This window comes from Gymnoscopelus microlampas, assembly GCF_963454915.1.
Source record: "Gymnoscopelus microlampas genome assembly, chromosome: 10".
Taxonomy (NCBI): Eukaryota; Metazoa; Chordata; class Actinopteri; order Myctophiformes; family Myctophidae; genus Gymnoscopelus; species Gymnoscopelus microlampas.
Window position 1 is genome coordinate 124,791 of NC_139947.1, and position 27,710 is coordinate 152,500.

The 27,710-nt window shown below is 41.2% G+C and overlaps 1 protein-coding gene across 1 annotated transcript; it reads right to left on the minus strand.

Annotated features, from left to right (window-relative positions):
• Nucleotides 1-435: 435 nt before the first annotated feature.
• Nucleotides 436-20,561, minus strand: LOC311053285 (uncharacterized protein). The gene is made up of 11 exons (XM_084068745.1): nucleotides 20,492-20,561; nucleotides 15,059-15,511; nucleotides 14,486-14,749; nucleotides 14,103-14,354; nucleotides 13,658-13,837; nucleotides 5,697-5,957; nucleotides 4,894-5,035; nucleotides 4,130-4,287; nucleotides 2,860-3,129; nucleotides 2,222-2,305; nucleotides 436-1,365 (listed from the first exon to the last, which is right to left on the minus strand). The coding sequence occupies exons 2-11, from the start codon at nucleotides 15,481-15,483 to the stop codon at nucleotides 1,299-1,301; spliced, it is 2,103 nt and encodes a 700-aa protein (XP_083924871.1). The 5' UTR covers nucleotides 15,484-15,511; nucleotides 20,492-20,561; the 3' UTR covers nucleotides 436-1,298.
• Nucleotides 20,562-27,710: the final 7,149 nt, after the last annotated feature.

The following is a 27,710-nucleotide window of genomic DNA, read 5'->3' on the forward strand; positions in this document are numbered from 1 at the left end:
TCGACAGCAAAAATGTGCAGTTCCTCCCATTTCAAATTGTATAATAACAATGTATGATGTGTCCTTTGCTTGAGGGTTTGTGTGGATGTTTATAGTTTCTGTCCAGTGTCCATGTATTGTTTCCCACACAGTTGATCGGGGCCCATTTTTGGATTGCGTACCCATTTGTATGGGTCACGAGTAAATATCCTTAATTTCCTACATTATTAAAATTATTTCAAAATGTTTTCAAAGGGTTAGGGTTAGCAATTTTTTTTCATGAATGAATAAAACATTAACATTTAGCTAACACATTTCATGAATAAAATAAAAAAGAATAGGCCATCTACAAGCTCACAACGTGTCGTGTGAGCTTGTTGATTGGATTATTATTATTTTTTTTAAGTTTAACACATTTGGAAAAAAAAAATGTTCTCAAGTAAAAGACATGCCTTTTACTAGTAACAGAGTATTTTTATATTGAAGAAGGCCTACAGCTACTTTCACTTTTCTTTTACAATTGGAATACTTCTTCAACCATTGGATGACTTTAGAGAAGGAAAAAAATAAATGAAACAAAAATAAGAATGTTGGGTGCGAATGTTGAGTTATTATTTAGACACAAGCTCGTCTTCTGTCTTTTTTTTAAACTTTTCATTGGTTCAATATTTATAAAACCGAGCTTGAGCTTGTATATCTGCTATTTTTGCTGCTTCTGTGTGACACTGTTGTAAACTTTAAAAAAGTTCTGCATGACAGCGACAATATGGAATATGGTTGTGAATAGCTTTACATTGTAACATTTCAATGAGAAGAAAAGCCATAATCAAAAAGACAAACTGTTTGACTATTTTGTTTGACTATTTCAGATAAAAACATCCAGGTTTGACCTATAGACCCGGTCAGAATGTTTGGAAACAAAAGTGTGCCGCAGTATTTCTGAGTAGAATGTCTATGGACGTCTATGAATATTTACACAATATAAAATAAACGGATCAGAACATTAGCTATGTCTAATTTGTCAACCTGTGGATATTTAGAACAAAATAATGTTCTTCCTAAAATAATGTTAATGAAAAATACTGCTCCAATGCCAAACAGTTATCTACCAGGAGATATTTGTGGGGGGTTGTGGTGATTTGGTCTATTAAACACATTTGATACAAACTATAGAACATGGTTTGGGCTCTGTGACACATTTCTCTACGCCTGCTGTTGATTGGTTCACCACATTTGAAGCCTGCTGTTGATTGGTTCACCACTTTCTAAGGCCTGGTGTTAATTGGTGTACCACATTTCAAAGCCTGCTGTTGATTGGTTCACCACATGTCAAAGCGTTTGTCTTTCAGGAAGGGGGTTTTGTCCATGAAGCAGTTGTTGAAGAGTCTGGAAAGACATCAAAGGGTGAAACGTTTTAATTATGTACTGTATGATGTGTGTAGTAAAAAATGTTGATGAATGAGTTCTCCAAACTCCTGAGAACAAAGTTATCCTATTATATCTTATTATAGCCTATCTCTGCTGTCGGGCAGTAACCAACTCCAAATTGTTCATTTTTCAGGAAATGAAAAAACAAAATATGTTTTTTTCAATGAAATAAAGAAAACCTTATATTTTTTAAAACAAAGCAATACTGCCCAGGTTGTCACACTCCACACCACACCACATGTAAACTATGCGTACCGAGCGGAAAACCCCAGAGTCTGCATAGTTTGGCTTTGCACAACGCCGGGTATGGACTAGTTATATTAAGTCTTTGCCTGCCATGGATGCAGCCTGCCAATGACGAGTTTGGACGGGTTTTTGTTTTTAGTGGTTTTCCACCAGATGGCGCTGTTATCTACACTATGAATAATGCTTTCACTGCCTGATGACGACAGACCCGGAATTGACGTTATTTAAAAAAATAAAAGCTTGTTTTCTTCCAGTTTATTTCCTGTGGGGAAATGGCTATATCTCTGCTATATCTCGGCTCCTCCTCTTGCTTTACTGCAAAAACAAGCCTCATTCAAATGGCAACAGCTGTGCAATGGATTACCCCGAGCAGATATTTTTTCCCCCTCTATACTACGACAACCCCGTGCGTGTAATGAGCCGATCTCCGGAGGTCACGGAGAATATTCCATGATTTTTCAAAGCTAGTACAGTAAAATTGTCGTTTCGCTGGCAGCAGTGGCACACTATTACTTAGGCAGTCAAAGAGGTAATAATGCACATTCAAACAAAAGTGGACTCTACTCACCGTGCAGTTCGGATGAATGTATTGATGGAGAGCAGCTGGACTAATCTGTCCGTTGCAGCATCGGTGAGCTGATTGTGACTCAGACTACACCAACACAAGGAAGAGAAAGGACAAAGGAATACATTAGCACCCATGGTGGACAAAGTACTCCATGGCAGTACTTGATTCAAAGTTTAGATACTCCTGGTCAAATATTACCCAACCCGAGTTGCAAGTGCTGTCCTATTTGCTTTTACAATTACTTAAGTATTCAAAAGTACATGCTTTTTAAAATACTTTAATATTAAAAGGTATAAATTACAAAGTAGCCTACATGTTCTGTTTAATATTGATTAATTGAAAATGTTATCAAATATTTTGCAAGTGATCTTTGTGATGTGATGTGTTGTGAGCTTGTACATCTGCTATTATATGTCAAATAGAACATAAGTGATTAATTCATAATGTACTTTAGAAAAGTATATTTATCTTTGAAATTTAGCGGAGGGAAAGTCATAATTACACCAAAATGTAAGTAATCAAGTAAAGTACAGACACCTTACTCAAGCACAGTACTGAGTAGATGTACATTCTATCTATCTATCTATCTATCTATCTATCTACCCATGCACACCAGTCTATTCTATAACACTACTCACTCCAGGACTTGTGCTTTGTGCAGGTGGGGGAACAGAGTGTCCAGTAGCTGGTCAGTGAGTTGACAGTGGCTGAGGTCCAGTTCTGTCAGTCCCTCAGAGTGTTCCAGAACCAGGGCCAGACGTCTACAGGCCATCTTGTCCAGTCTGGTCTCACTGAGGTCCAGCTCTCCACCCAGGGCTCCAGCCAGGGAACCTGCTCGCATCACTGTGTTCCTTTCACTGCCCTCGGACACCAGCGATAGGAGCTGGAGAAGGATGGATTTGCTGCATCTGGAAGAAGAAATACATAACGATGAGAACAACATTGCGATTAAGACCTGTAGCCGATTGTACAAATGTCTTCTAAATCCCGACGTATATTGCTATATCAGTGGTTCTCAAACTTTTTCATAATTGCCAACATTATATGTATTTGGCCACGGACCCCTAGATTTGAGTTTAAAAGAACCATTTAAAAAAAAAAGATGATCTACAAGCTCATAGTGCGGCACTCGGTGCCGCACTATGAGCTTGTAGATCTGCTATTTTTGAATAGCCAAAGTGTGAAATAATGTTTTTGTTAGCTCAAATCTAAAAATGACACAGATGCGTTCCCGGTCTTAATGGGTTAACGAGGCTGTAAACCAGCTTCTTCTAAACCTTGAAACTATTTTGCGAACAATTGAGGGCAAGTCAACACGTAGTAAGACCAGTGATGAAAAAGCAACAGCAGCGAGCAAAGTGGTGTCCTTCTTCCAGTGGTCGAAAAAGTACTCACATTTTTTACTTAAGTAAAGGTATCAATACTGCAATGTAGAAGTACTCTGTTACAAGTAAAAGTCTAAATTAAAAATTTACTTGAAGACGGGGTGCCGTGATTTTCAGTGATCCCCCCCCCCCCAAACATAATCATCAGGTATTATGGTTATACTAGGTCCTCCTAGATTTTTTTGTGTAAGAAGGGTTAAAAAATGTACAGAAATTGTTAAAATTATGTTTTTATGTGGACACGCCTCCAGTTCATTATACCTGGTTCTCACCTTAGCACCTCCTCCACCACCTTAGCACCACCCACCTGTCCTAGTCCCTCCTCCTCCTCATGCCCACACCTGTTGTGTTATGATAATGAAGGGGGGGGGTATAATTTTACTGTGTCATTAAAGTGCTGTTTTTCTATTTGCACGTTTGACCCTCAAGGTTTCAGAAGAAACTCAAAATAGTCAGAGAAGACATAAAAGTACAGTACTTGAGTAAATGTACTGAAGTTGCTTTACACCGCATGCCTTCTCACCTCAGATGGACTCTGTCGAGGACAGGGAACAACTGGTCCAGCCCACTGTCCTCTACCTCACAGTCTGATAGGATGAGCTGTGTGTCCTGACTGCTGCTGTGTCCCAGGACGGTAGAGATGGCTCTGCAGTGTGTGGCAGTCAGAGGCAGGGCCTCCGCCTGCTCCAGTGGTGGAAAAAGTACTCAAATGTTTTACTCAAAGGAGTCGTTCACCCCAAAAAGTACTTATTTTCTTTCAATTACACACCCCACGAAGCCTTGAATTGATGGAGATTTTTTTTTGATTGTTTCGCATTCCTGAGCCAATCATTTGATGACAGCGTGGATGGTCAGTAGGACATTATTGGCTCAGTGACATAAACAAAAAAATCTCCATGAAATCGAGGCTTCATGGGATGTTTAATTAATCACCTTTTTACTTAAAGGTGAACTACTCCTTTAAGTAAAAGTATCAATACCTCAATGAAGAAATATACTACAAGTGAAAGTCCGGTATTTTCAAAGAGCCAAAGTACATATAGGGGCTGAAGTGGTTAATATATGTTTTGTAATAATTATCAAAATCTACAGTAAGTAACTAGTAGGCTAACTAAAGTTTTCAAATCATCGTAGTGGAGTAAAAGTAGAATATTTGCCTCTGAGATGTAGTGGAGTAGAAGTAAAAGCATTGAAAATTGGAAATGCTCCAGTGAAGTAAAAGCGCCTCGACATTGTACTTAAGTACAGTACTTGAGTAAATGTACTTAGTTACTTGTCACCACTGACCTGCTCTGACAGGTCCACATAGGAGGAGCTGGACATATCCAGTCTGTACTGTAGAGCTCTGAGCAGAGCTGCTGCTGCCCCCTGCTGTGTCTGACAGGTAGTGCAGCAGTGGAGGAACCTCAGCAGCACACTCCTGTCCACACTGGTGTGAAGTACAACACAACACATTGAATCTTCACTTCAATCATCGACTATTAACAACATTATCTTATGTCGTCGGGCAGAAACCAACTATGTCCAAAATATGAAATATTTTATAAAAATAGAAAAAAAAACAACAACACTGCCTCATCAAAGTTGGTTTAACCCATTAAGACCTGGAACACATCTGTGTCATTTTAGATTTCTTAGGCTATTAAAAAATAGCAGATCTACAAGTTCATAGCGCAGCACCGTGCTATGAGCTTGTAGATCTGCTATTTTTGAAAAATCGTGAATTAATGTGCACATTTTTTGTTTTTTTTAAGCGACATTTGTAACTCAAATCTCAAAATGGACCCGTAAGGGTCCATTTGGGGTCGTGGAAACCACTGTGCTAGACTAAATGGAACAGAGCCTTCATTAGTATCATTGGTAACACCTGTGAAGGAAGTGATAATATGGCTGCTGTGAATAGAGCCTATTGCACTGATTCATTAAATTAAATAAAAATGTACTAAAACAGATGTAGGAGGTTTGCTCCCGACAGCGATGATATGCAAATAAATAGCCATGCAAAGCAACCAGACGCCTTGAATCACCTGTTTAGGATCATCTTTATTTTCACACTGTTTATTCTCAATAATTGGTAACATCCAACTTGCCTGAGACGAGAGACTCTGTCCAGAGAGTACAGGATGTTCTCAATTGCCTCTGGTGGTATGGAGGTCCACAACAGGCTGAGTTCTGTCACTTTGTCACAGTGTTTGAGGGTAAAGAGCAGAGCTTCACAGTCCACTGTGTCCAGCTGTCTGTTGTTCAGGTTGATCGCATATTCTAATGACCTCAATAAATTTGGCACCCAGTCACTGGAATGACATGTATACGTCTCTCTGATGGCACACAATGTAAAGCTGGGAGTGGGTCTGAAAACAACATGGGTTATTGTTAGTAGAATGCTGAAATACAATTACAGTAACACTCTGACTGTGCAAGATATGCTTGATATCATTATTGTCTCCGCCAGGCCGAAGGCATGGCGAGAGAGTATGTTTTACCCTCCGTCCGTCCGTCCGTCCGTGTGTGTGTCCGTGTGTCCGTGTGTCCGTCCTGTCTGTGTGTTACCAGCTAATCTCCGGCACCGTTGGCCCGTTCGCTCCGAAACTTTGCACACACACTCCCTGGATGCCAATTCAGAACCTCTGCCCCAATTTTTTCACATGGGCCTGTTATAGCGCCACCAGGAGGCCGATTTGTGCAAAACAATGTTTTTTACATTACTCCTACAGATTTTATCCAAACGTCATGCAAATCGGTACACAGTATCTCTATAGTCATGTGATCAACATGGATCTGTCCGATTTCCCATATTCCATCCTCATTGCCTATAGTCCTTGGGCCAAACCCCAAAATCTCACATATCGCTACCACCTGGGATGGCAAATTCTAGTTGGGATTTTTTTATTCCTATACATCCCTAGATATTATTTTTGTATGATAGACCTTCCTGAGGCCCAGCTAAATTGGGGTTATCAGCTGCTACAGTTACCACCCCCCATTGAAAAATTGCATTTTAGACACATGTGCATATCTTGGTATTGGCTCACGTTCAGGGCATATTACAATGTTTTATATTTTATGTTTGGTATCATTTTTAAGGGGACACTTTGAGCTTTCATTCGAGCCCTTTGGTGACTATGTATGATAAGTACAGTGGTCACTGGAGCTCTTCAAACCTTTAATAACCTTTTTTTTCTCACAATTTCCGCCTAAACCATATATTTTCTTTTAGTTCTGTGGCATCAAGAAACATCAGAGACACAAAACACAACAACTGGAATACTGACATGACCCTAAGGATTCAGGAAATGTATAATTTACCCATAGTATTTCATTCTGGGGTGGTCATTTTCAGCCTTATCTTAAACAAGCACTTTTTATGAGAAATAGACCGGTCAATAGGCATATAAGAAAGAGTACCACTAAACCTCCCTAAACATTGATACAAAAGGGTTTTCAATTGATTCTGGTACCTTTAGGCATGCTTGAGAACGTCCCAAATATCCAGGAAAATATACTTAGCAGAAACGCATAATTTTCAAGATGCCATCCAAGATGGTCATGCAGTCCTGGGCAAGAACCATGCAGTGTTTTGCATGCAGTACAAATATGTAATTTCTGCCTATTGCAAAAAGGAGACCACTTCTAGGAGAGGAGACTGCATCTATAGCTGTATGAGACCACTGTACTGTATCTAGAAACCACTGTACTGTATCTAGACCACCACACTGTATCTATTGCTATCTGAGACCACTTTACTGTATCTAGACACCACTGTATTGTGTGTATATATACCACTGTACTGCATCTATTGCTATATGAGACCACTGTACTGCATCTATAGCTATATGAGACCACTGTATTGCATCTAGACCACTGTGCTGCATCTATATCCCACTGTACTGAATCTATAAACCACTGTACTGCATATATATACCATTGTACTGCATCTAAAGACCACTGTACTGCATCTATAGACTAGCTACTGTATCTATTACTGCTGTACTGTATCGATAGACCACTGTAGTGCATCTGTAGACCATGTAGTGCATCTGTAGACCCCTGTCGTGATCTGTAGACCCCTCTAGTGTGTCTGTAGACCCCTCTAGTATGTCTGTAGACTACTGTCGTGATCTGTAGACATCTCTGGACACCTATACTGCATCTGTAGACCCCTCTACTGCATCTGTAGACCACTCTAGTGCATCTGTAGACCACTCTAGTGCATCTGTAGACCCCTCTACTGCATCTGTAGACCACTCTACTGCATCTGTAGACCACTCTAGTGCATCTGTAGACTAGAGCCATATGAAATCCGTGTTAACGGAATCGCGGACGGAATCGCGGAAATGACCAATAAAAATGGAATTGGAATAAAACACGGAATATTGCAGAATTTGGGGTGAAAAAAAAAATTGCGGTAAAATATTTTTTTTTACCGCAAATTTTTACAAATCCACGGGACACCACCATTTTGCATGGCCACATCCTACTTTATAAACAGTAAAATCCACGTAGAAATAGTCTTAGAAAGACGATAGAAACAATAATACATGCGCGACGCCATTTTGCGCATGCTCAGACCGAAGTCACCGAATTATTTTGGGAACATTTTTGCGTATAACACAACAAGGGCCATGTATGGACTGTTATATCTTGAACATTTATTCATTTCCACTTACCAGACACTTTTTTTTATGGTAAAAATTAGCATAAAAAGCAAAATACAGAATTCAGAAATATTAAAATGGAAAAAACAGAATTTGGGAAAAAATAAAACGGAATTGGGAAAAAAATAAAACGGATTTCATATGGCTCTACTGTAGACCCCTCTACTGCATCTGTAGACCCCTCTACTGCATCTGTAGACCCCTATACTGCATCTGTATATCACTCTAGTGCATCTGTAGACCCCTCTACTGCATCTGTAGACCACTCTACTGCATCTGTAGACCACTCTACTGCATCTGTAGACCACTCTAGTGCATCTGTAGACCCCTCTACTGCATCTGTAGACCCCTCTACTGCATCTGTAGACCACTCTAGTGCATCTGTAGACCCCTCTACTGCATCTGTAGACCCCTCTACTGCATCTGTAGACCACTCTACTGCATCTGTAGACCCCTCTATTGCATCTGTAGACCACTCTACTGCATCTGTAGACCACTCTACTGCATCTGTAGACCACTCTAGTGCATCTGTAGACCCCTCTACTGCATCTGTAGACCCCTCTACTGCATCTGTAGACCACTCTACTGCATCTGTAGACCCCTCTACTGCATCTGTAGACCACTCTAGTGCATCTGTAGACCCCTCTACTGCATCTGTAGACCCCTCTACTGCATATGTAGACCACTCTACTGCATCTGTAGACCCCTCTACTGCATACTGTATGTAGACCCCTCTACTGCATCTGTAGACCCCTCTACTGCATCTGTAGACCACTCTAGTGCATCTGTAGACCCCTATACTGCATCTGTAGACCCCTCTACTGCATCTGTAGACCACTCTACTGCATCTGTAGACCACTGTAGTGCATCTGTAGACCCCTCTACTGCATCTGTAGACCCCTATACTGCATCTGTAGACCCCTATACTGCATCTGTAGACCACTCTACTGCATCTGTAGATCACTGTACTGCATCTACCGAGCCTTTGTGGCGACATAGTCATGTTAAATGTGCTTTATATATACATGTTTAAAGCTGTGTTGAGTTGAGATGCAGTATAGTGGTCTATAGATACAGTACAGTGGTCAATGTATGTGGTCTATAGATGCAGTACAATGGTCTATACATGCAGTACAGTAGTTTATAGATTCAGTACAGTGGGATTGGATGCAGCACAGTGGTTTATAGATTCAGTACAGTGGGATATAGATGCAGCACAGTGGTCTAGATGCAATACAGTGGTCTCATATATGCAGTACAGTGGTCTCATGTAGCAATAGATGCAGTACAGTGGTATATATACAATACAGTGGTCTCTAGATACAGTAAAGTGGTCTCATATAGCAATAGATACAGTGCGGTGGTATATATACAATACAGTGGTCTCTAGATACATTAAAGTGGTCTCATATAGCAATAGATACAGTGTGGTGGTCTAGATACAGTACAGTGGTTTCTAGATACAGTACAGTGGTCTCATACAGCTATAAATGCAGTCTCCTCTCCTAGAAGTGGTCTCCTTTTTACAATAGGCAGAAATTACATATTTGTACTGCATGCAAAACACTGCATGGTTCTTGCCCAGAACTGCATGAGATAGGCATACATTTGGCATGTCTGTACAGGAGAGGCTTGTAGGTATCCATGTAACCCATTTTCATTCACATATATTGAGGTGACAGCTCAAGGGACCATTTGGAAAATGGTGATGGTCGTTTTTCCCTCGCCAAAATGTTGTCTTAACTTTGAATCATTAGGTATTTAGCCCCCTTCCCGACAAGGTAGCATGACAAGGTTGGTCCCATTGGAAACCTGAGGTTGTCTGGAATCAAATGGTATCTCTATCTTTGGGCTACGTCTAAATTTGAGTGTTCCACAGTCTCCGAAAGACAGTCTCGCCGGCGTTCCAGCCAGCCATCCCGCAGGTCTCATAGGGTTAATAAAACATTGAAAAAAACACACTTGGGACCACTTTTTTTCTTGGGATCATCAAAATCTCAATATTAGAGGTCCTATGGATGCCAAAAATCAAAACTAGAAAAAAAAATAAGCAGTCGCGCGTGGACCCCTCCTAGGGCCTCTACTACTTCAGCTTTGATTCCTGAAAAAACTGCTCCACCGCCAAATAGGCCACACCCACTTCATCAACTACTTTAATTGGACACAGGTTTGTTTAATTTATAAAAAAAAGGAGCAGTGTGCTGTCCAAAAAGTGTGTTATATAACTTTTAATATGTTGTTGGCTATGAATGAAAATCCGCCTATAGAGAAAAATAACAACATGTCAAAAAATATAAAAAGCTGCTCCTATGGAAAGTCTATCATATTTTTATTTACATATATTGGCCCAAAAAACAATTTAGTATAGGTAAGGTTTTGCCAACTTAGTGGTAGCGATATCTCGTCTGGCCCAAGGACTATAGATACAGTAAAGTGGTCTCATATAGCAATAGATACAGTGCGGTGGTATATATACAATACAGTGGTCTCTAGATACATTAAAGTGGTCTCATATAGCAATAGATACAGTGTGGTGGTCTAGATACAGTACAGTGGTTTCTAGATACAGTACAGTGGTCTCATACAGCTATAGATGCAGTCTCCTCTCCTAGAAGTGGTCTCCTTTTTACAATAGGCAGAAATTACATATTTGTACTGCATGCAAAACACTGTATGGTTCTTGCCCAGAACTGCATGAGATAGGCATACATTTGGCATGTCTGTACAGGAGAGGCTTGTAGGTATCCATGTAACCCATTTTCATTCACATATATTGAGGTGACAGCTCAAGGGACCATTTGGAAAATGGTGATGGTCGTTTTTCCCTCGCCAAAATGTTGTCTTAACTTTGAATCATTAGGTATTTAGCCCCCTTCCCGACAAGGTAGCATGACAAGGTTGGTCCCATTGGAAATCTGAGGTTGTCTGGAATCAAATGGTATCTCTATCTTTGGGCTACGTCTAAATTTGAGTGTTCCACAGTCTCCGAAAGACAGTCTCGCCGGCGTTCCAGCCAGCCATCCCGCAGGTCTCATAGGGTTAATAAAACATTGAAAAAAACACACTTGGGACCACTTTTTTTCTTGGGATCATCAAAATCCCAATATTAGAGGTCCTATGGATGCCAAAAATCAAAACTAGAAAAAAAAATAAGCAGTCGCGCGTGGACCCCTCCTAGGGCCTCTACTACTTCAGCTTTGATTCCTGAAAAAACTGCTCCACCACCAAATAGGCCACACCCACTTCATCAACTACTTTAATTGGACACAGGTTTGTTTAATTTATAAAAAAAAGGAGCAGTGTGATGTCCAAAAAGTGTGTTATATAACTTTTAATATGTTGTTGGCTATGAATGAAAATCCGCCTATAGAGAAAAATAACAACATGTCAAAAAATATAAAAAGATGCTCCTATGGAAAGTCTATCATATTTTTATTTACTTATATTGGCCCAAAAAACAATTTAGTATAGGTAAGGTTTTGCCAACTTAGTGGTAGCGATATCTCGTCTGGCCCAAGGACTACTATGGTTGGCTTCCAAAGTTTGCAGGATTGGTCCGTTTTGAACAAAAAGCCTCAAACTATGCACGCAGCTTGCGATTTTTGTGAAATTTCACATGCACATTCCCACTAGGCCAAGGAAGAAATGCCACCCTTTTCACATTGGCCTGTTATAGCGCCACCAGCAGGTCTAATTTAGCAAAACACATTTTTGGAACAAAATGCCTCAAATCATGAATGCAGTGTCTGATTGCCGTGAAAGACCTAAGAATAAATGGCACCCTTTTCACATTGGCCTATTATAGCGCCACCAGGAGGCCAGAATAACGTACCTGACCTGGCGGAGACCTGTGCTCCGAGGAGCACTTTTTCTAGTTATTATTGTTAAACATTAGAGCCTACAATACATTTGTAACAGTGGTTTTCTAACATTTTCATGTCAAGGACCCGCAAATTAATACTGTATTGTCTGCAGACCCTCATCTGAAAATATTTTGTGGCGGCCAGGGACTAAGAATGGAGCTCGTCATTTTGTATTGATAATGATGAGCACCTTATCGATCCTGCCTATTGATGTGGGCTTTTTTTGTGACGACAAATTCTGGACAGAACCGGTATTTTTTTTATTGGCCACTGACTGTGAGTTTGTGGCTGACCACCATCTAAAATTAAATGACAAAAGTTAAAAATATTTTTGCCTATCATTAAAACAACCATTCATTAATGTGCAATACGTGTTAAATGGCTTTATATTATGAATAGTACTGTAATAATTACTATAAAATCTCCATGTCTCTTCAGCTGAAAAGAAAATGACTATTTTTCTTGTTTTAACCCAAAAATATCACTTCACCAGGACCTTTAAATACAGTACTTTTCTAACAGACAGAAGGCAAGTGATCATTTACTTTTGGAAAATAATATTAAAGAAACTGTTTAATGTGTGTACCGTCACTTTAAAAGCGTAATTTATACTTCATCGTGCGACGGCGTCACACAACAAACATAGCCGATCTACAAGCTCACACTGCGTTTGATCGCACCACGTTGAGAGTTTGTAGATCTGCCATTTTTTTACAGATTATTATCACTTGGATTATTAATATTGTCAACGGAGACCTGCTACCATGATGGGCTGCATGCCTTGGGTAGAAGAGGACGAGTGAACATTTTTAGCGTTTCACTCTTAGCGATATTGTTCCACCGCACACATAAACACAACAACGACGCAACCACCCGGCCTCCTTAAAAAGGTGATGTATCCAATAGTGAGCCAATGAAATTCATTGTCCTTGTTTCCCTGGGCAGCGCTGGTTGGCAGTTATTAATACACTTTTTAGACCGGCATGTTTGTGTCAGCGTGGGTGATTAGACTTATTTCTTGATCACCTCTTGTCTTTACCGTTTGGACATGACGTCGTGGGCCGCTATACCCGATAACAGGCTCGACAAGCCCAAAGCGTATTGATACCCGGGTCTCAATAAATTCACGACCGGGTTTGTAATGGGCTCGGGTTTCGAGCTCCATCCCTAGCAGGGACCACCATACAAGATTTATGTTTAAAAAATATATCAATTTTTATTTCTGATCTGCTAGAGATACCTGATGAAGATCATTTAGACCGAAACGTTGTAGCCTACTAAACTACAGCTTTTTCCATGTTGCCTGCTCCTACGCATCTGTCCTAGTAGGTGTGCAAAAGGACCTTTCTCTACAAAGATCTGCTGTTTTCACAGAGCTTGTGTATATAGGGGTTAAAGTGGTTAAACTGATTCTGCTGCTGGATTAACCAATTTTACTGGGAGCCCCCTGGAACCCCAGGGGGTCCCCGGACCCCACTTTGAGAACCATTGATTTAGAAACAAAACACATTTCAATTGAGTGATTTAACTGACCGTTTAAATACAACTCTGTCCAGAAAGGGTACAAGGGATGTGACGCTTCTCTCTGGGATCCGGTTCTTCTTCAGGTCCAGAGTGATCCCACCAACCTTCTCCAGGAAAGACTTTGTCAAGTCCTCATCCTGAGCTGTAAACACAACACCAGCCAGCTCCTGCTGAACCTCTGGACGCAGTCTAATGGAATTACGGATCAGAGTATGAAGACCAAGTTATGAACGTGTTTAGAATGAAGGTTGTTTAACCCATTAAGACCTGAGGCCGATTCTAAAAATGTTTTCTGAAAAACTTATGTTGCTATATCAGTGGTGCTCAAACGTTTTCATGTCAAGGACTGTGCTATATATATATATAGTATATAGCTAAAATTTAAAATGACACAGATGCTTTCCCGATTGTAATGGGTTGAGGTTTTTTATCACTGACGAAAAAACTGACTTACTTGATTGCCAGTTGATCATGGTGACTCAACAGTGGAAGGAGGAGGTTTGAATGGATGTTGGACTTGGTCATGTCCAAACATCTGACTGACCAGTGTCTCAGCAGGAATGCCACCTTACTCACAACCCTGGACAATAGTCTCTCGGACATTTTTTTTGTGGTCTTTAGGGAAAGCTCTTCGATAGCCACTGGACGGGGCAAATGTCCAGTTCTTACCGATTGAAAAAGTTGCAATACCATGCTTGCGGACAGTCTGAAAATGAAGGGAGAAGAAAGACAAGCTTTTAATTATGAGCATTCCTACTCCTAATATAATGATTCAGAGCCAAGATAACATTTTGATTTTAGGAATTAACTTAACATAATTTAAAAGACATAACCTACCGTAGACTTTTTATTTGTATTACATGTCTAAAAAGAAGCGAGACTCCTTCGAGATAGATCTTTCTGGGTGTGAGGACCAAATCCACACTAGAGCCACAGAGGTCCAGAACTTCCCCCACAGACTTGCAGGTGTTTGGCCGTAACTTTCCTCTCAGCACCAGGGTGAAATCAAGGAGACGGAGGAGAGAGACCAGCTGTTCGACCTCCTCTGTGGAACTAACAGCGATGGTTTCACATGTGTGCTGGAAGAAAACTGGATCACATCTGAAACATGTATGAGTTATGGAAGAAAATATCAGATCAGCAATATTGTAACAGGAACATAATTGAGACAGCACTGCATGGCTTTACTTCATGTATTTAGTTCCAACACTATTATGAAGAATAACCTACAATAATAACACCCTTTCTAGTATTATAATAATAATAGTATAAGCTATGAAAACAGTATAATTTAGATTTATGGACAAATACTCACTCATAAATATATAGGTGCAGTAATCCTACCTCATTATCTTTAGAAAATGTGGACAGCTTTTTATATGTAGACAAATGGTATGGTAAAATATTAACCTGAGTTTTGAGATGTAGGGTAGACACTGAAGGAAACTCTTCACTTCATTCTCTTCATCTGACCAGCCTCTCAGTTCTACTGGTTTCTTCTCTGGTTGGAGTTTCAGCACCTCTTGGAGCAGGGAGACCTTTCTCTCTGAGAGGTCTATGAACCAGACTGCAGGAACCGACTGGTAAACTGGTTGTAATGCTGGAAGGACTATCCTGCGTGTTTCCGTCTCGTAGTTCTTCACATAGGAGAATAGGTCCAGTAGTACATCACATTGATTGGAGTTGTCCTCCCAGTCATTATACCAGTCAGTGAAGGGGAACGTTTCATAATTACACACAGAATAGAACAATTCCAGAATATTTTCACCCGTTTCTTCTTCCCATTTTGCTGCATTACAGATGAGCTTCCCTAGGAACTTGGATTGTTTTGACATCTCTGACCTTTGGTCATTGAACCTGAAACTGATCAAAGGAAAACCAAGATTAAATACCGGCCTGTGTGTGTGTGTGTGTGTGTGTGTGTGTGTGTGTGTGTGTGTGTGTGTGTGTGTGTGTGTCCAATGTGCATGTCTTTAAGTGGGGCATGTGTTGCACTGTGACTCCTGTTTGAGCTTAATTAGTTGAATTGGTTGCAATCAGCTGCAGCTGTTTATCTGGTGCTCGGACGGACGGACGGACACGCACGCACGTACGCACGCGCATAACGCGCACACGCTTACACACACACTTAGAAGTGGTTGGCACCGCTTAAAAATATGTTTCACACATTTCAGGCATATCCGTGGTAATAAAGGAGAATAGTAATAAAATAAAATTAAGAATAGTAAATAGTATTTTTTTTTTGTCAAAAGTCCCTAAAAGTCCAATGTTAATTACTGCAGCTGGACTTTTTTCAGCATTTTCAAAAATAAGGAAAATAGCTGATCTACAGGCTCACAACATGCTCACAATGATATTGTGAGCTGGACGATTGGCTATTTTCAACCCCTTGACAACATCTTACGACAAAATATGACTTATAGGGCTTAAGTTGTTAAGAAAGGATACTATCTCTTTGTGCTATAATTCTTTATAATAGAATACAACATTATATGTGCCTCTTGTAAATTCAGTGCACCCAAAGTGAAATATCTGACAATCTTATCTTATCACTCAAACAGAGAGCGTCTCCTTTCAAACCCCAATGGTTCTAATCAGCCCCCCGCCCACAGGAGTGGCCCAATTCTCTCACAACTTGCTACAAAAAACCCTCATGAAAAACTATATAATCTCCTACCTTTCATTTTCAACCTTCACATGTGTCTCCTTCTCTAATAATCAAAAAGTGCTATATATTTCATCTCGCAATTTACTTCCGGATGGTTCGTTTTGCACTTTTTTTGCCACATCGGTCACGGGAAAGAAATAAGCGCTGCCGTGGTCTATGGAAACGAGCCCAAAAGTGCACCCAAATAAGCCCAAAATCGCTTATACAAACAGTCAGACCTGGCAACGCAGCCTACGCCAATCATGCGTGAGAGATCTACAAGCTATGGGGCAGAGACGCCACCGTATCTTAGCAACAACTACAGCGCTCACTCTCATTGGTCGTGTCACGCTAAGAGCAGTCTCCAGACAATGGCATCGCAGACAACTTGCTGTTACTGCTGTAGCCATCACAGTTAGTCCCAGCGACGACGAGGCGCTGTGATAGCTGCCATGTCGCTAACGCTAACGTGGTTGTCATGCCTGCCGCGGCTGTGCAATCACTTTGTCAACAATGCACGTTCGTGTGGTGAATGTCAATATTGCTGCTCAGTTAGTCCATTGTAGATGGTGTTTGTGTGTGTCTTCTGGAGAACTATGTAGCTCCACAGCAACTACAGTAACTAACGTAATGGCAGGACCGCCCCGTGCAACGCATGTTAGGCTGCATTATGGTCATGTAGTAATTTCAGATAATTTCGCTCCGATTACAGCAGTACTTATCAACCCTTTCACGCCGCCCCCCCCCCCCCCCCCCCCCCCCCCCCCCCCCAAATAAACGTACTTGATCTGGGGACCCCCCCCCATTCTGTTTGACTCCGTTCCACAAGTACATATTGTGAAAATAGCCGATCTACAAGCTCAAAACGCCTCACGTTGAGAGGCTTTGCAAGCTTGTAGATCGGCTATTTTCTACATGACTGCCTCTTTCTTACATTCTTTGACAATGTGGCCCATGTTTTCATAGTATAGTTTGTTGACTACTTTTGTTGCAGAAATGCTCATTTCCTTTACTTTCCTTTTTTTATTGTCTCCGCCAGGCCGAAAGGCATGGCGCAAGACTATGTTTCACCCCCTGTCCGTCCGTCTGTGATAGCTAATCTCTCACATCGTTGACTTGATCGCAGCAAAATAACAGCCCGATGAGTCAGTGAGAGCTGGATAAACGAGGTAAAATGTGTCAAAAGGAGTCTGTACGGCTGTCGATAAATGAACACATGACGTCGGTGGGAGAGGAGATATTGTGTCTTTTGGACAAACAGCAGCATCGTGCTGATGTTTGTTGTGTGAAGCAGCTTAATGTCAGAGTGTTTGTGTTGGAGCGCCTCAGTGCGGCTGCAGAGTTCATGTGCAACCTCTTCCAGAGAGAGACAGAGACACTAGGGAAAAAAGACTGCTGGGGAAAAAAAAAAATGCTGGGCATTGACTTTCATATGGACATTGATCTACACACTGCAGGTATATCTGCTACACACACAACATCAAACTACACACTGCAGGTATGATGCAGCGTTTGCATTACAGCCAGCATGCCAGCGTAGTTCCCATATGGTTTCAAGGTGGGCTAAACCATATGGACCCCATGTCAGCAATGTCAGCGGCATCCACTTCAGTCCCAACTGCGATGCCCATGCAGGCTATAAGTAGCTTCTACCTGGCCCTTAGGTGGGCCCCAACTACCCATGTTTATGTGGGACCAAGGCGGGTCCTACCTGGGTTTGCCCATGCAGGCTTTAACTGGGTTCTACCTGGGCCCTAGGTGTACCCTAACCAACCACAGTGCAGTGCCCATCGCTCCAATTGTTGTGACGTCAGGGCTCTCAATACTGCACATTGGTGGAGGAGGAAGGGCCGCAGGGCGACCGCACACATCGCTGAACCAATGGTAGCCCACGGATGTTTCCTCTGGGGATTTACAATCTGCCCCTCTATGCCACATATCATCCGCACTACAGGGTCTTCACTGACCGAGCCACGGCCCCACTGACCCTCATGACGCTACGCCACTTATATGAGTTGCCAAGTGGCCGCGGGCGCTACGTGGGCGTGGCCGCGGGCTAGACGCGAGCCCCCGCGTAGCGGGGGCGAGCTTCTAGTCAGTTCAATAGTAATGCATCTGCATTAATAACTTTATTATCTTTAGAATAATCTGATGGCTTGTAGATGTAGACTAAAGAAAACACACTAACCTGAGTTGTGAGATGTAGGGTAGACACTGAAGGAAGATCCTCACTTCACTCTCTTCATATGACCAGCCTGTCAGCTCTACTGGTGTCTTCTCTGGTTGGAGTTTCAGCACCTCTTGTAGCAGAGAGATCTTTCTCTCTGAGAGGTCTATGAACCAGACTGCAGGAACTGACTGGTAAACTGGTTGTAATGCTGGAAGAACACTTCTGCCTGTTTGAGTTTCATACATCTTCATATAGGAGTATAGGTCCAGTAGTAGATCACATTGATACTTCATGTGATCCAAAACATCATTGTCATCATACCAGTCAATAAAGGGGAATGTTTTGTAATTACACACAGAAGGTAACAATTCTAGAAACTTCTCTCCCGTTTCTTCTTCCCGTTCTGCTGCTTCACAGATGAGCTCCCCAAGGAACTTGGATTGTTTTGACAGTTCTGACCTTTGATGAGTGAACCTGCAACAGTTCAAATGAAAATCAGCATAAAATATTGATCTCTTATCATAAATGGAACCCTTACAATTATGGACACTATCCATCAGATTTTAGGTGAAAGAGTCAATGGACAATGGGCAATGAAGGAATTACAAAATGTATATTCCCCCTATTTCCCCCACAATTTTGTTGTATGCCCCCCAAAATAAGAAGCTCCCCACACCCATTTGTGTGTTGTCATTGCTATTGTATCCTACTGACTCAACTGCCAGTGAGGAGCCCCCACCCGGAAGACGTAGAGCCTCCGTCCTACTCTTCCTGCCCAAAACTCCCTGCTGACAGGTGCCGACCCAGCCCGTAGGAGTATGTGCAGTGACAAATACCACCCTACCCGCCCGGCTTCCCTCCCCAAACATGGGCTAATTGTGTTCGTAGACACTCGTATAGACAAAGTTGGATGCACCACGGTGCATCCTGGTACAGTTTGGTGATGCACCGTGGTGGATTCCAACCCCCAGCCTACACGGTGGTGGGCAGGCACTACCATGCACTGTTCCACCTCAGCGCCTAAAAATGCATATTACGTAATATGTCTTAATACTTACACTCTGTACTCTCTGTGGACTAGTGCACTCTACTGTTCTGAGGCGTTAACACACAACTCAACAGTCATTTATCTTTACACATATAATATCATATGGAGATCACATTGGTAACATATGTGATTCAGGTATTCTCTGACTGTATTCTCACTTATTATTGGTTGTATAATGCATAGCATACTGTATACTTTCTCTTGTTCTCTCTGCACCTTGCTTCTATCCTGGATACAATTCACAGCTCTTTGTATTAACCACTTTCAACCTAGCATCCTTATGTTGAGCTCTGGGAGCAGCTCCATAGTTCCTATGGTGATATGCTCTTTGTCTGCCATTTCTGCCATGGTTGCAGAGCCGGTGAATAGTTCGGAAATGGATTGGCTAGGATTTAAGAGTGCGTCCACCTCCTGCGACTGAGCAGTTCAGAGTTTGGGATGCTACCTGCGTCAATGAGGAGTCCAGCCTCCCCATCAGCAAGGCGCTGGGTGTGACTGCAGAACAGCAACATCAGAGGGTCTTGAATTGAGGATGACTTTGACCTCAATCATGGCGGTCAATAACACTACCTCTGGTACAGTTTGGCTTCTTAACGTAGTTCGGAGCAATGTCGGTAGCACTTGCTATGCATCCCATGTGTATAACGCATTATAAACATACCTGAGAAGAGGTCATAAGGCTTACCCCTACGAGCGATAAGCATTATCGGAGTGGCAAACTCTGTCAGTGTCACTCCTCTGCCTGTCACCTATTGGGTAGTACCAAGTTACTTAAGTCTTTTTCCCAATAAGGTGTCCGATCTTTTGTCACACTTTGTATTAATTGCATTAATCATACCTCATTATCATTAGGACGTGTGTGTGTGTGTGTGTGTGTGTGTGTGTGTGTGTGTGTGTGTGTGTGTGTGTGTGTGTGTGTGTGTGTGTGTGTGTGTGTGTATTTTTTATACAGACAAATATTCAACAAAAGACATTAACCTGAGTTGTGAGATGTAGGGTAGACACTGAAGGAAACTCTTCACTTCATTCTCTTCATCTGACCAGCCTCTCAGCTCTACTGGTTTCTTCAATGGTTGGAGTTTCAGCACCTCTAGGAGGAGGGAGACCTTTCTCTCTGAGAGGTCTATGGACCAGACTGTAGGAGCTGACTGGTAAACTGGTTGTAAAGCTGGAAGAACACTCTTGTGTGTTTGTGTCTCATAGTCTTTGACATGGGAGTACAGGTCTAGGAGGAAGTCCCATTTGTAACATCCAGACAGTAAAAACACTTCCTCTATTGTTTTTATGTTTAACCTGTCATGGAGAGCTGCTTGCACACATAGATCCATCAGAAATCTGTGTCCAGTTTGTTTCTCAGAATTAAACCTGAAGATTATGGAGAAAACAAATATGATGAATCAACATTAAAAACATGATCTATGACCCTAAAACATTCTGGGTCTTCCACCTGGCACGGGTGCGGCACTAGGCGTTGGTACAGTAGCAATTATCATTGCTAATTTGCAATCTGTATACAAGACACTTGAATTATACCCTGAGAGCTGTGTTGGAGTGTATAAATAGATATACCCTCCAGAAAAATGCGTTTATGCGATCGCAGAATTTACCGCATAATCAGCAAAATGGCGCATTATTATGCGGGGGTAACGTTTTTTCAAAAAGGCTGCATCGCATCGCATAATATGTGCATCGCATAATGCGCACATCGCATTGCATAATATGCGATTCGCATCGCATATTGCCGCATATTTCGCAACTTTTAACATATTTCGCATTTTTTGCAACTTTTCGCATATCGCATATTTCGCATATTGCCGCATATTACCGCATATTTCACAACTTTCCGCATATTTCGCAACTTCCCGCAATTTCACCGCATAAAATTGCAAAAAAAAACGCATATTTCGTCGCAAATTAAAGGATTTTTGCCCGCATAATCAAGAGTTTTAGCCCGCATAATCAAGGATTTTTGCCCGTGTTTTTCTGGAGGGTCTAAATAGAGATAGTTTTGCTGTAAGTTAATACCGAACCCTTACTTTCCTTCAATTCATCATGCTCTTTGTTTGTTGTTTTGTTTTTTCACATGAAAGAACAAGACAAACTGGGATGAGAAATTGATGGACAAATTAAAAGTTTGGGGTAGAAGTATTATTATAATTTAAGTCATATTAACAGTATTTCTTGTTAGCATAACTATTTTCATATAACCTTGTGAGTTACAGTCAAGTTTAAATGTGGTAACTTATTCAATATACAACATAATCAGTCACCTGAGACTTGAGATGTAGGGTAGACACTGAAGGAAGATCTTGACCTCATTCTCTTCATCAGACCAGCCTCTCAGCTCCACTGGTCCCCTCTGCTGTTGGAGTGTCAGCACCTCTAGGAGGAGGGAGACCTTTCTCTCTGAGAGGTCTATGGACCAGACTTCAGGAGCTGACTGGTAAACTGGTTGTAAAGCTGGAAGAACACTCTTGTGTGTTTGAGTCTCATAGTCTTTGACATGGGAGTACAGGTCTAGTAGGAAGTCACATCTGTAATATCCAGACAGTGAAAACACTTCCTCTATTGTTTTTGTGTTTAACTGCTCATGGAGAGCTGCTTGCACACACAGATTCATCAGACATCTATGTCCTGTTTCATTTCGAGAAGTAAACCTGTGGAGTATGAACAATATGCTGAATCAACATTAAAACACTGACCCATGGACCTAAAACATACTGTGTTGATGAAAGTCAAAAGGGTAATAATGTGTAGCTAAAAATACCAAAATGTACAACATTTTATTATACAGTATCTGAACTGTAAATCACTCTTTAACATACAAAATTGTTAACATATCCCTAGGCAGATATACAACTAAAAATATTTTTTAAGAGAAAACTTTAGGTTATTTATCCCATTACATGATCCCAGTTCTCTGAAATATAAGTGATGTATGATACCTCACTTATATTTCAGAGAACTGAGTGCTCGCTTACCCATATGTGAGTTACCTCAGGTATCTCACATATGGTTAAGAACCTCCGGGTGTAAACTCAAAAGCAATATTTCAAAGAGGGCTGTTCCCATCAAGGGGTGCCACCCCCATAAGGTACCAATGTGGCGCAGCTCATCATAAAAAATAGGCTTACCAAAGGAGGGTCATGCAGTGAGATTCCGCACTCATATTTCAGAAAACCGCGCTCATGTAAATAACCTACGGTTCTCTCTCAATCTCTATTAATTTTGTATCTCACAGGTATACGTATAGAAAATCTCAAATCTGGGCCTGGCTCTCAATGAGAGTTTACGCACAGGACTACATGCACCAACAATGGTGCAGTCATGACCAATCCATAAAACCTTGTAAAAAGATGTTGTGCTTTTGTGGTGAACAAATGGACCATTACGTTAGCCAAAGCAATGCATAATAGCCAAAGCAATGCATAATGAGCGCTACTGTAGCGCATTCCTCCGACAGCGCAGTGCTCCGACATTAAACAGTAAACCCGAACCAAACCCGCACCCTAACCCTAACCGCACGCGGATGCCACATAGTCGGAGAAAAGGTCTGTCGGATTAACGCATGCCTCCCCTGTAGGGTACCTACCTAAATATAGAGTGACAATCCAAAAAAATGCTCACCCATCCAATTGGACATTTCTCAGACAGCCAAGTATTAATCCAAGTCCTTGTTCTGACACAGGGTCCTCAAGTGTTAGCTTTATTTTCTTGTCTTGGGACTGACTGATTACATAAGACACAGCACAATAATGGTGATGATCAAGATCCTCTTTGCTCAAGTCAAGACAATAATCCAGTTTGTCCAGAAAGTGAAGACAGCCCTCGGTTGACTGAGATTCATACAAGCATTGGCATAGGAACAGTATGTTGCTGTCATCAGTATCACTCTGATCTTGGTTTAGTGGAGACAAAAGAAATGTGCTTATCACGTCTCTGATGAAAGACTTAGATAAACCCTTCACCTGCTGATTTGGAGCCAGCCATTCATACTTGTCATGGATTTTCTCGCTAAACAAACCACACAAGAAAGGGATCAAATGTTTCATGTGTTTCATCTCTTCAGTGCAGCATTGTTGCAGAATATCAGTAACTTTGTCAGGATTCTTCAAAAACCACAACCCTGAAAAAAACTCCTGTATGGTATAGTGGAGAAATGCAGAGTGGGGTTTAAGTGTGTTCAGGAAGGCTGAATGAACACAGCTTTCTTCATAAGACTGTGCTGTTAAATGTACAGATTTTTCTTGAGTTGCCTGAAAAGCAGCCATTGCCAAAGAAAATATGTTTTCACTGTAGTCTCTATTCTCTAGACTAATTTCAGACATTGCCTTGTCACTGCACTTTTGAATGCAACTGCAAAGAATGTTGATGTATATTTCCGTTACTGTGCATGTTTCTTGGGGAGCCATAGAGTTTGTAAAAGAAAAGCAGGCAACCACCATCAATGCATATACTGGGACATGACAAAGACTGAACAACTCCAGGTTGTTCAAAATATTTCTCAACTGCTCAGCTTTCAACATCTTATCTAAGTATTCTCTGATGGACTTTGTGCTGAAGCCTTTCACCTCCACTCTGAGAACAGACCAGTCTAATAGGATGTTTTCTGATTCAACCTCAGGTCTGCATGTGATCACAATCTTTGCATCAGGAAGCAGGTCCCCATTAACAAGTCTCTCTATCACTGAGGAAGAGGGGAAATCTGTGAGTCCATCAAACATGATAGTAACATTTTCAGAATTCCTCTTTATGTCCTCCAAGACCTCATCTTTTCCCTCATCTGGTTCACTAAACATATTGAAGAGAAGATCCTCCAAACTCATGGGATTTGTGATGCTGGACATTTGACGTGCAGCTGTTTTCTTTCCAATTCCAGTCTTGCCAACCAGGAGAATTTTGTTCTCATGTGTTTTGAGTAAGTCATCCACAGATATTTCCTGTTTATCCACAGGAATGTACGACTTCAATTTTTTAGGGCGAGGTTTCTTGCATTTTTTGCTCTTCAATGTTATGTCTTTACATAGTGCGTTTTCATTTTTGTGCGTGTCCAATACCAGTGGAATGTAAGACAGATTTGAATACTTATCCTTTTGTAGAAATTGTTTGCTTTGTTTCCACACATTGTGCGATAGCTTAAGAGCTTTTTTCTTTAACTTTGCCTGGTATTTTTGGCATGGTTTTGGACCTAAAATGAAAACAACAGCAAGTGGATAAATCATCTGTAAACTGACAGAAAGGTCTACAGACAGTATTGCCCTACAGACTGTATTGTTGAACAGATTATGCGTACAATTTTGAACACTCTCACTACTCTTATGTTCACAATGCAAAAGGTTATTAGTACATCAGTGTTCAATAGAGTATGGAAGTCATGAAATATATGTCAAACCCACGCTCGCTGGATCTTTTTTGTTTGGCATTGTCCAGAACCGCCAATCTATTTGGTTGTCCAGAGCCACAGATCCGACCACTATGCCCATACTGTATATATTCATGTGTGTATATGGGACTGACCGACAGTGGTGCTTCTCTTGCATTTTTATCCCGAGGGGTTATCTGTAATCACGGGTGCTGCATAGCTAGTTTGTAGTCTGCACGTAGATTGGGTTTACCTTGCGCTACACAGATGAATGTCAGATACCACATTGGCTGATGGTGCGTTCAAGACGCCTCGGAAACACAGGATAGGATGAAATACAACGTGACAAACCGAGGTAACCATGGACATTTGGCACACTCTTGAACGAAGTTATACTGTGAGAGAGTACGCTTCACAAACACCAGAATGAACGCGTTCACAATAACATTCATCTAGCGGAAATTACGTTCAGTTCACGTTTGCCCAAAATATGAACGAGTTCATTGAACACGTTCAGGCACAACGTAGCCGACCGACTTCAAACTCAGCGTGCGCATCAGCATGGACTTGAGGGAGTGGGGTGCCTGGCGCCAACTCGTTCGGATAGGCGGCTGTTCAGAACACCGATCCGACCAATACGGCCATATACTGTATAAGCGTTGTCCAGAACAGCCGGATATGCCAAATATGGGAATGCCCATATGTGGCTATCTACTGATGAGGGCATAACGGGTCCTGCATAACCATGTGGGGCATGTTTTCCCTATTTGCATCGTTCTCGACTTATAGGGATATATATAATATATATATATATAGGTGTGTGTCTGTGTTCAGCTGACGCACGTTGACGCTCGTTAATGTTATAGGCATCAAGGCAATTATGCTTCTGCACTGTCAAACATGCCAACATCTGATCTAAGATTAGTGGGACTCTTTCAATTAACCACCAGTGAGTGCCGGGACTCACTTAATTGAAAACATCACTGTATTTTATTAGATATTATAGCTATCTTATTTGATTAGATATGTGATGTTGTTACCTGACAATTAGTTGACTTTTGGTAAATAAATTAAAAAGCCCGAATATATCGGTATCGGTTGATATCGTTATCGGAAATTAGGAGTTGGACAATATCGGAATATCGGATATCGGTAAAAAAGTCAATATCGAACATCCCTAGTAAAAATCAAATGAAAAATTCAAATAAAAAGAATACTATTTTGAATTCATGATCCAGGGGGCATATTTTTGATATCATACTTAGGTACTTCATACTGTATTAACCAATTTATACTTTACATACCTTTATTATAGTTTATATCCATGTCCACATCATCTTTGAAAGAAAAGCAGCTGATCCAATGGTGCAGGTCGAAATTGCTCTTCTGAGTGGAGGTGGAACCTACTTCTTCAGATACTGGTCTCTCTAAGGTCCTCTTCCTAGTTATGTAAATGACCTTTAGTAATTCATAGCTGGCTTTCTCTGTCTTTCTGACCAAGTCCAGTATTGCTCTTGTTTTTTCATAGTCATCAGCCTCTGTCTTTATTTTACTGACTTCCTCGTCAGTGAACACTCTTCGCTGATGCAGATTCTCCAAAATAACTGAAAGGTTCTTTAGTCCCCCCACCAGGTGGGTTCTGGCGCTCTTGATGTATTCCGAAGCTGATTGATGTGTACACGCCATGTCACTTTATTCTAAAACATTTTAGCACATAAACCTGAGTCAATAGACAAGAAATATTCAAATTAGCATTATCTGTGTTAATTAAAAAGTTTTGTCCATTAGCATTTGTTAAAATATTGAAAACATATTTAAAAAATGTCTTTAGGCATCATCTGCCATACAGCATCTCTACATTTGTGTAGATTGATGTTTCACCTACAGCGATAAGACAAGATATTATATTACATGAGACACACACATAGAATTAAGCTTTTTTTTTTTAACTACACAATTAAATACAAAAGTGCATGAAGTCGTTTTTCCAGAGTTAATAACCTGTCTTTTTCCAAGAGATAACTGGCTCTGCTCTCTTCTTGAGGCGACAGTCAACACGTTGTGCACGGCTGACCTCTGCACCTCCTCCCTCAGCTCCACAGGGACACCATCTGTGTTGTATAAAGAAAACAAGTTTAATTCATACAGAGTTTAATGATTGTTTCTGTACAATACAAACATTTAGCATGTCACAGTAAATTAAGCAATATGGGCACGCCAGTGATGCGGTCAGGAACAAGGCGGACCCGAGTTCCGCAGGCATCGCTGATGCTTGTGAAGCATCACGATAAAGCACACCCACCCTCGAGTGTAATATTGCGATTATATAACAGTTACCAACAAAACAAAACACATTCATATTAATTAATAATTCATATTGTGGGGCAGTTCACTATGTTTCCCTGTAAATAGAAGAGTTAATTTGACTGAGACATGGGTCGGGTTGGGTTTTTTAATGACCCGCCCCACCCCGGAACCGAACCCGCCTCAACCCGCGCCGCAAAACGATATATAAATCAACGACTCGACCTGCCCCGCGACCCGCTGGGGAAAAAAAGAAAATAATCATGAGTGAGTGTGAGTGAACTGCTGCGCGACACCGTAGCCTACTGTACATCAGTATAAACAAATTAATATATGTTTTGCCCTTTACATCTCATTCAACCTTAATATGCAAAACCTACAGCTTGTGTTTAGTTTTGTTAATGTTATTCCATGAATGATGGCGCAAGGGAGGTTGATTACTTGCCTTAGTTGCCTGAAATGTGTCACCAACTTTCACCACTAACACTTTATCCATTGCAGACAGACAGTCACTGCTTGCTTGTATAATAT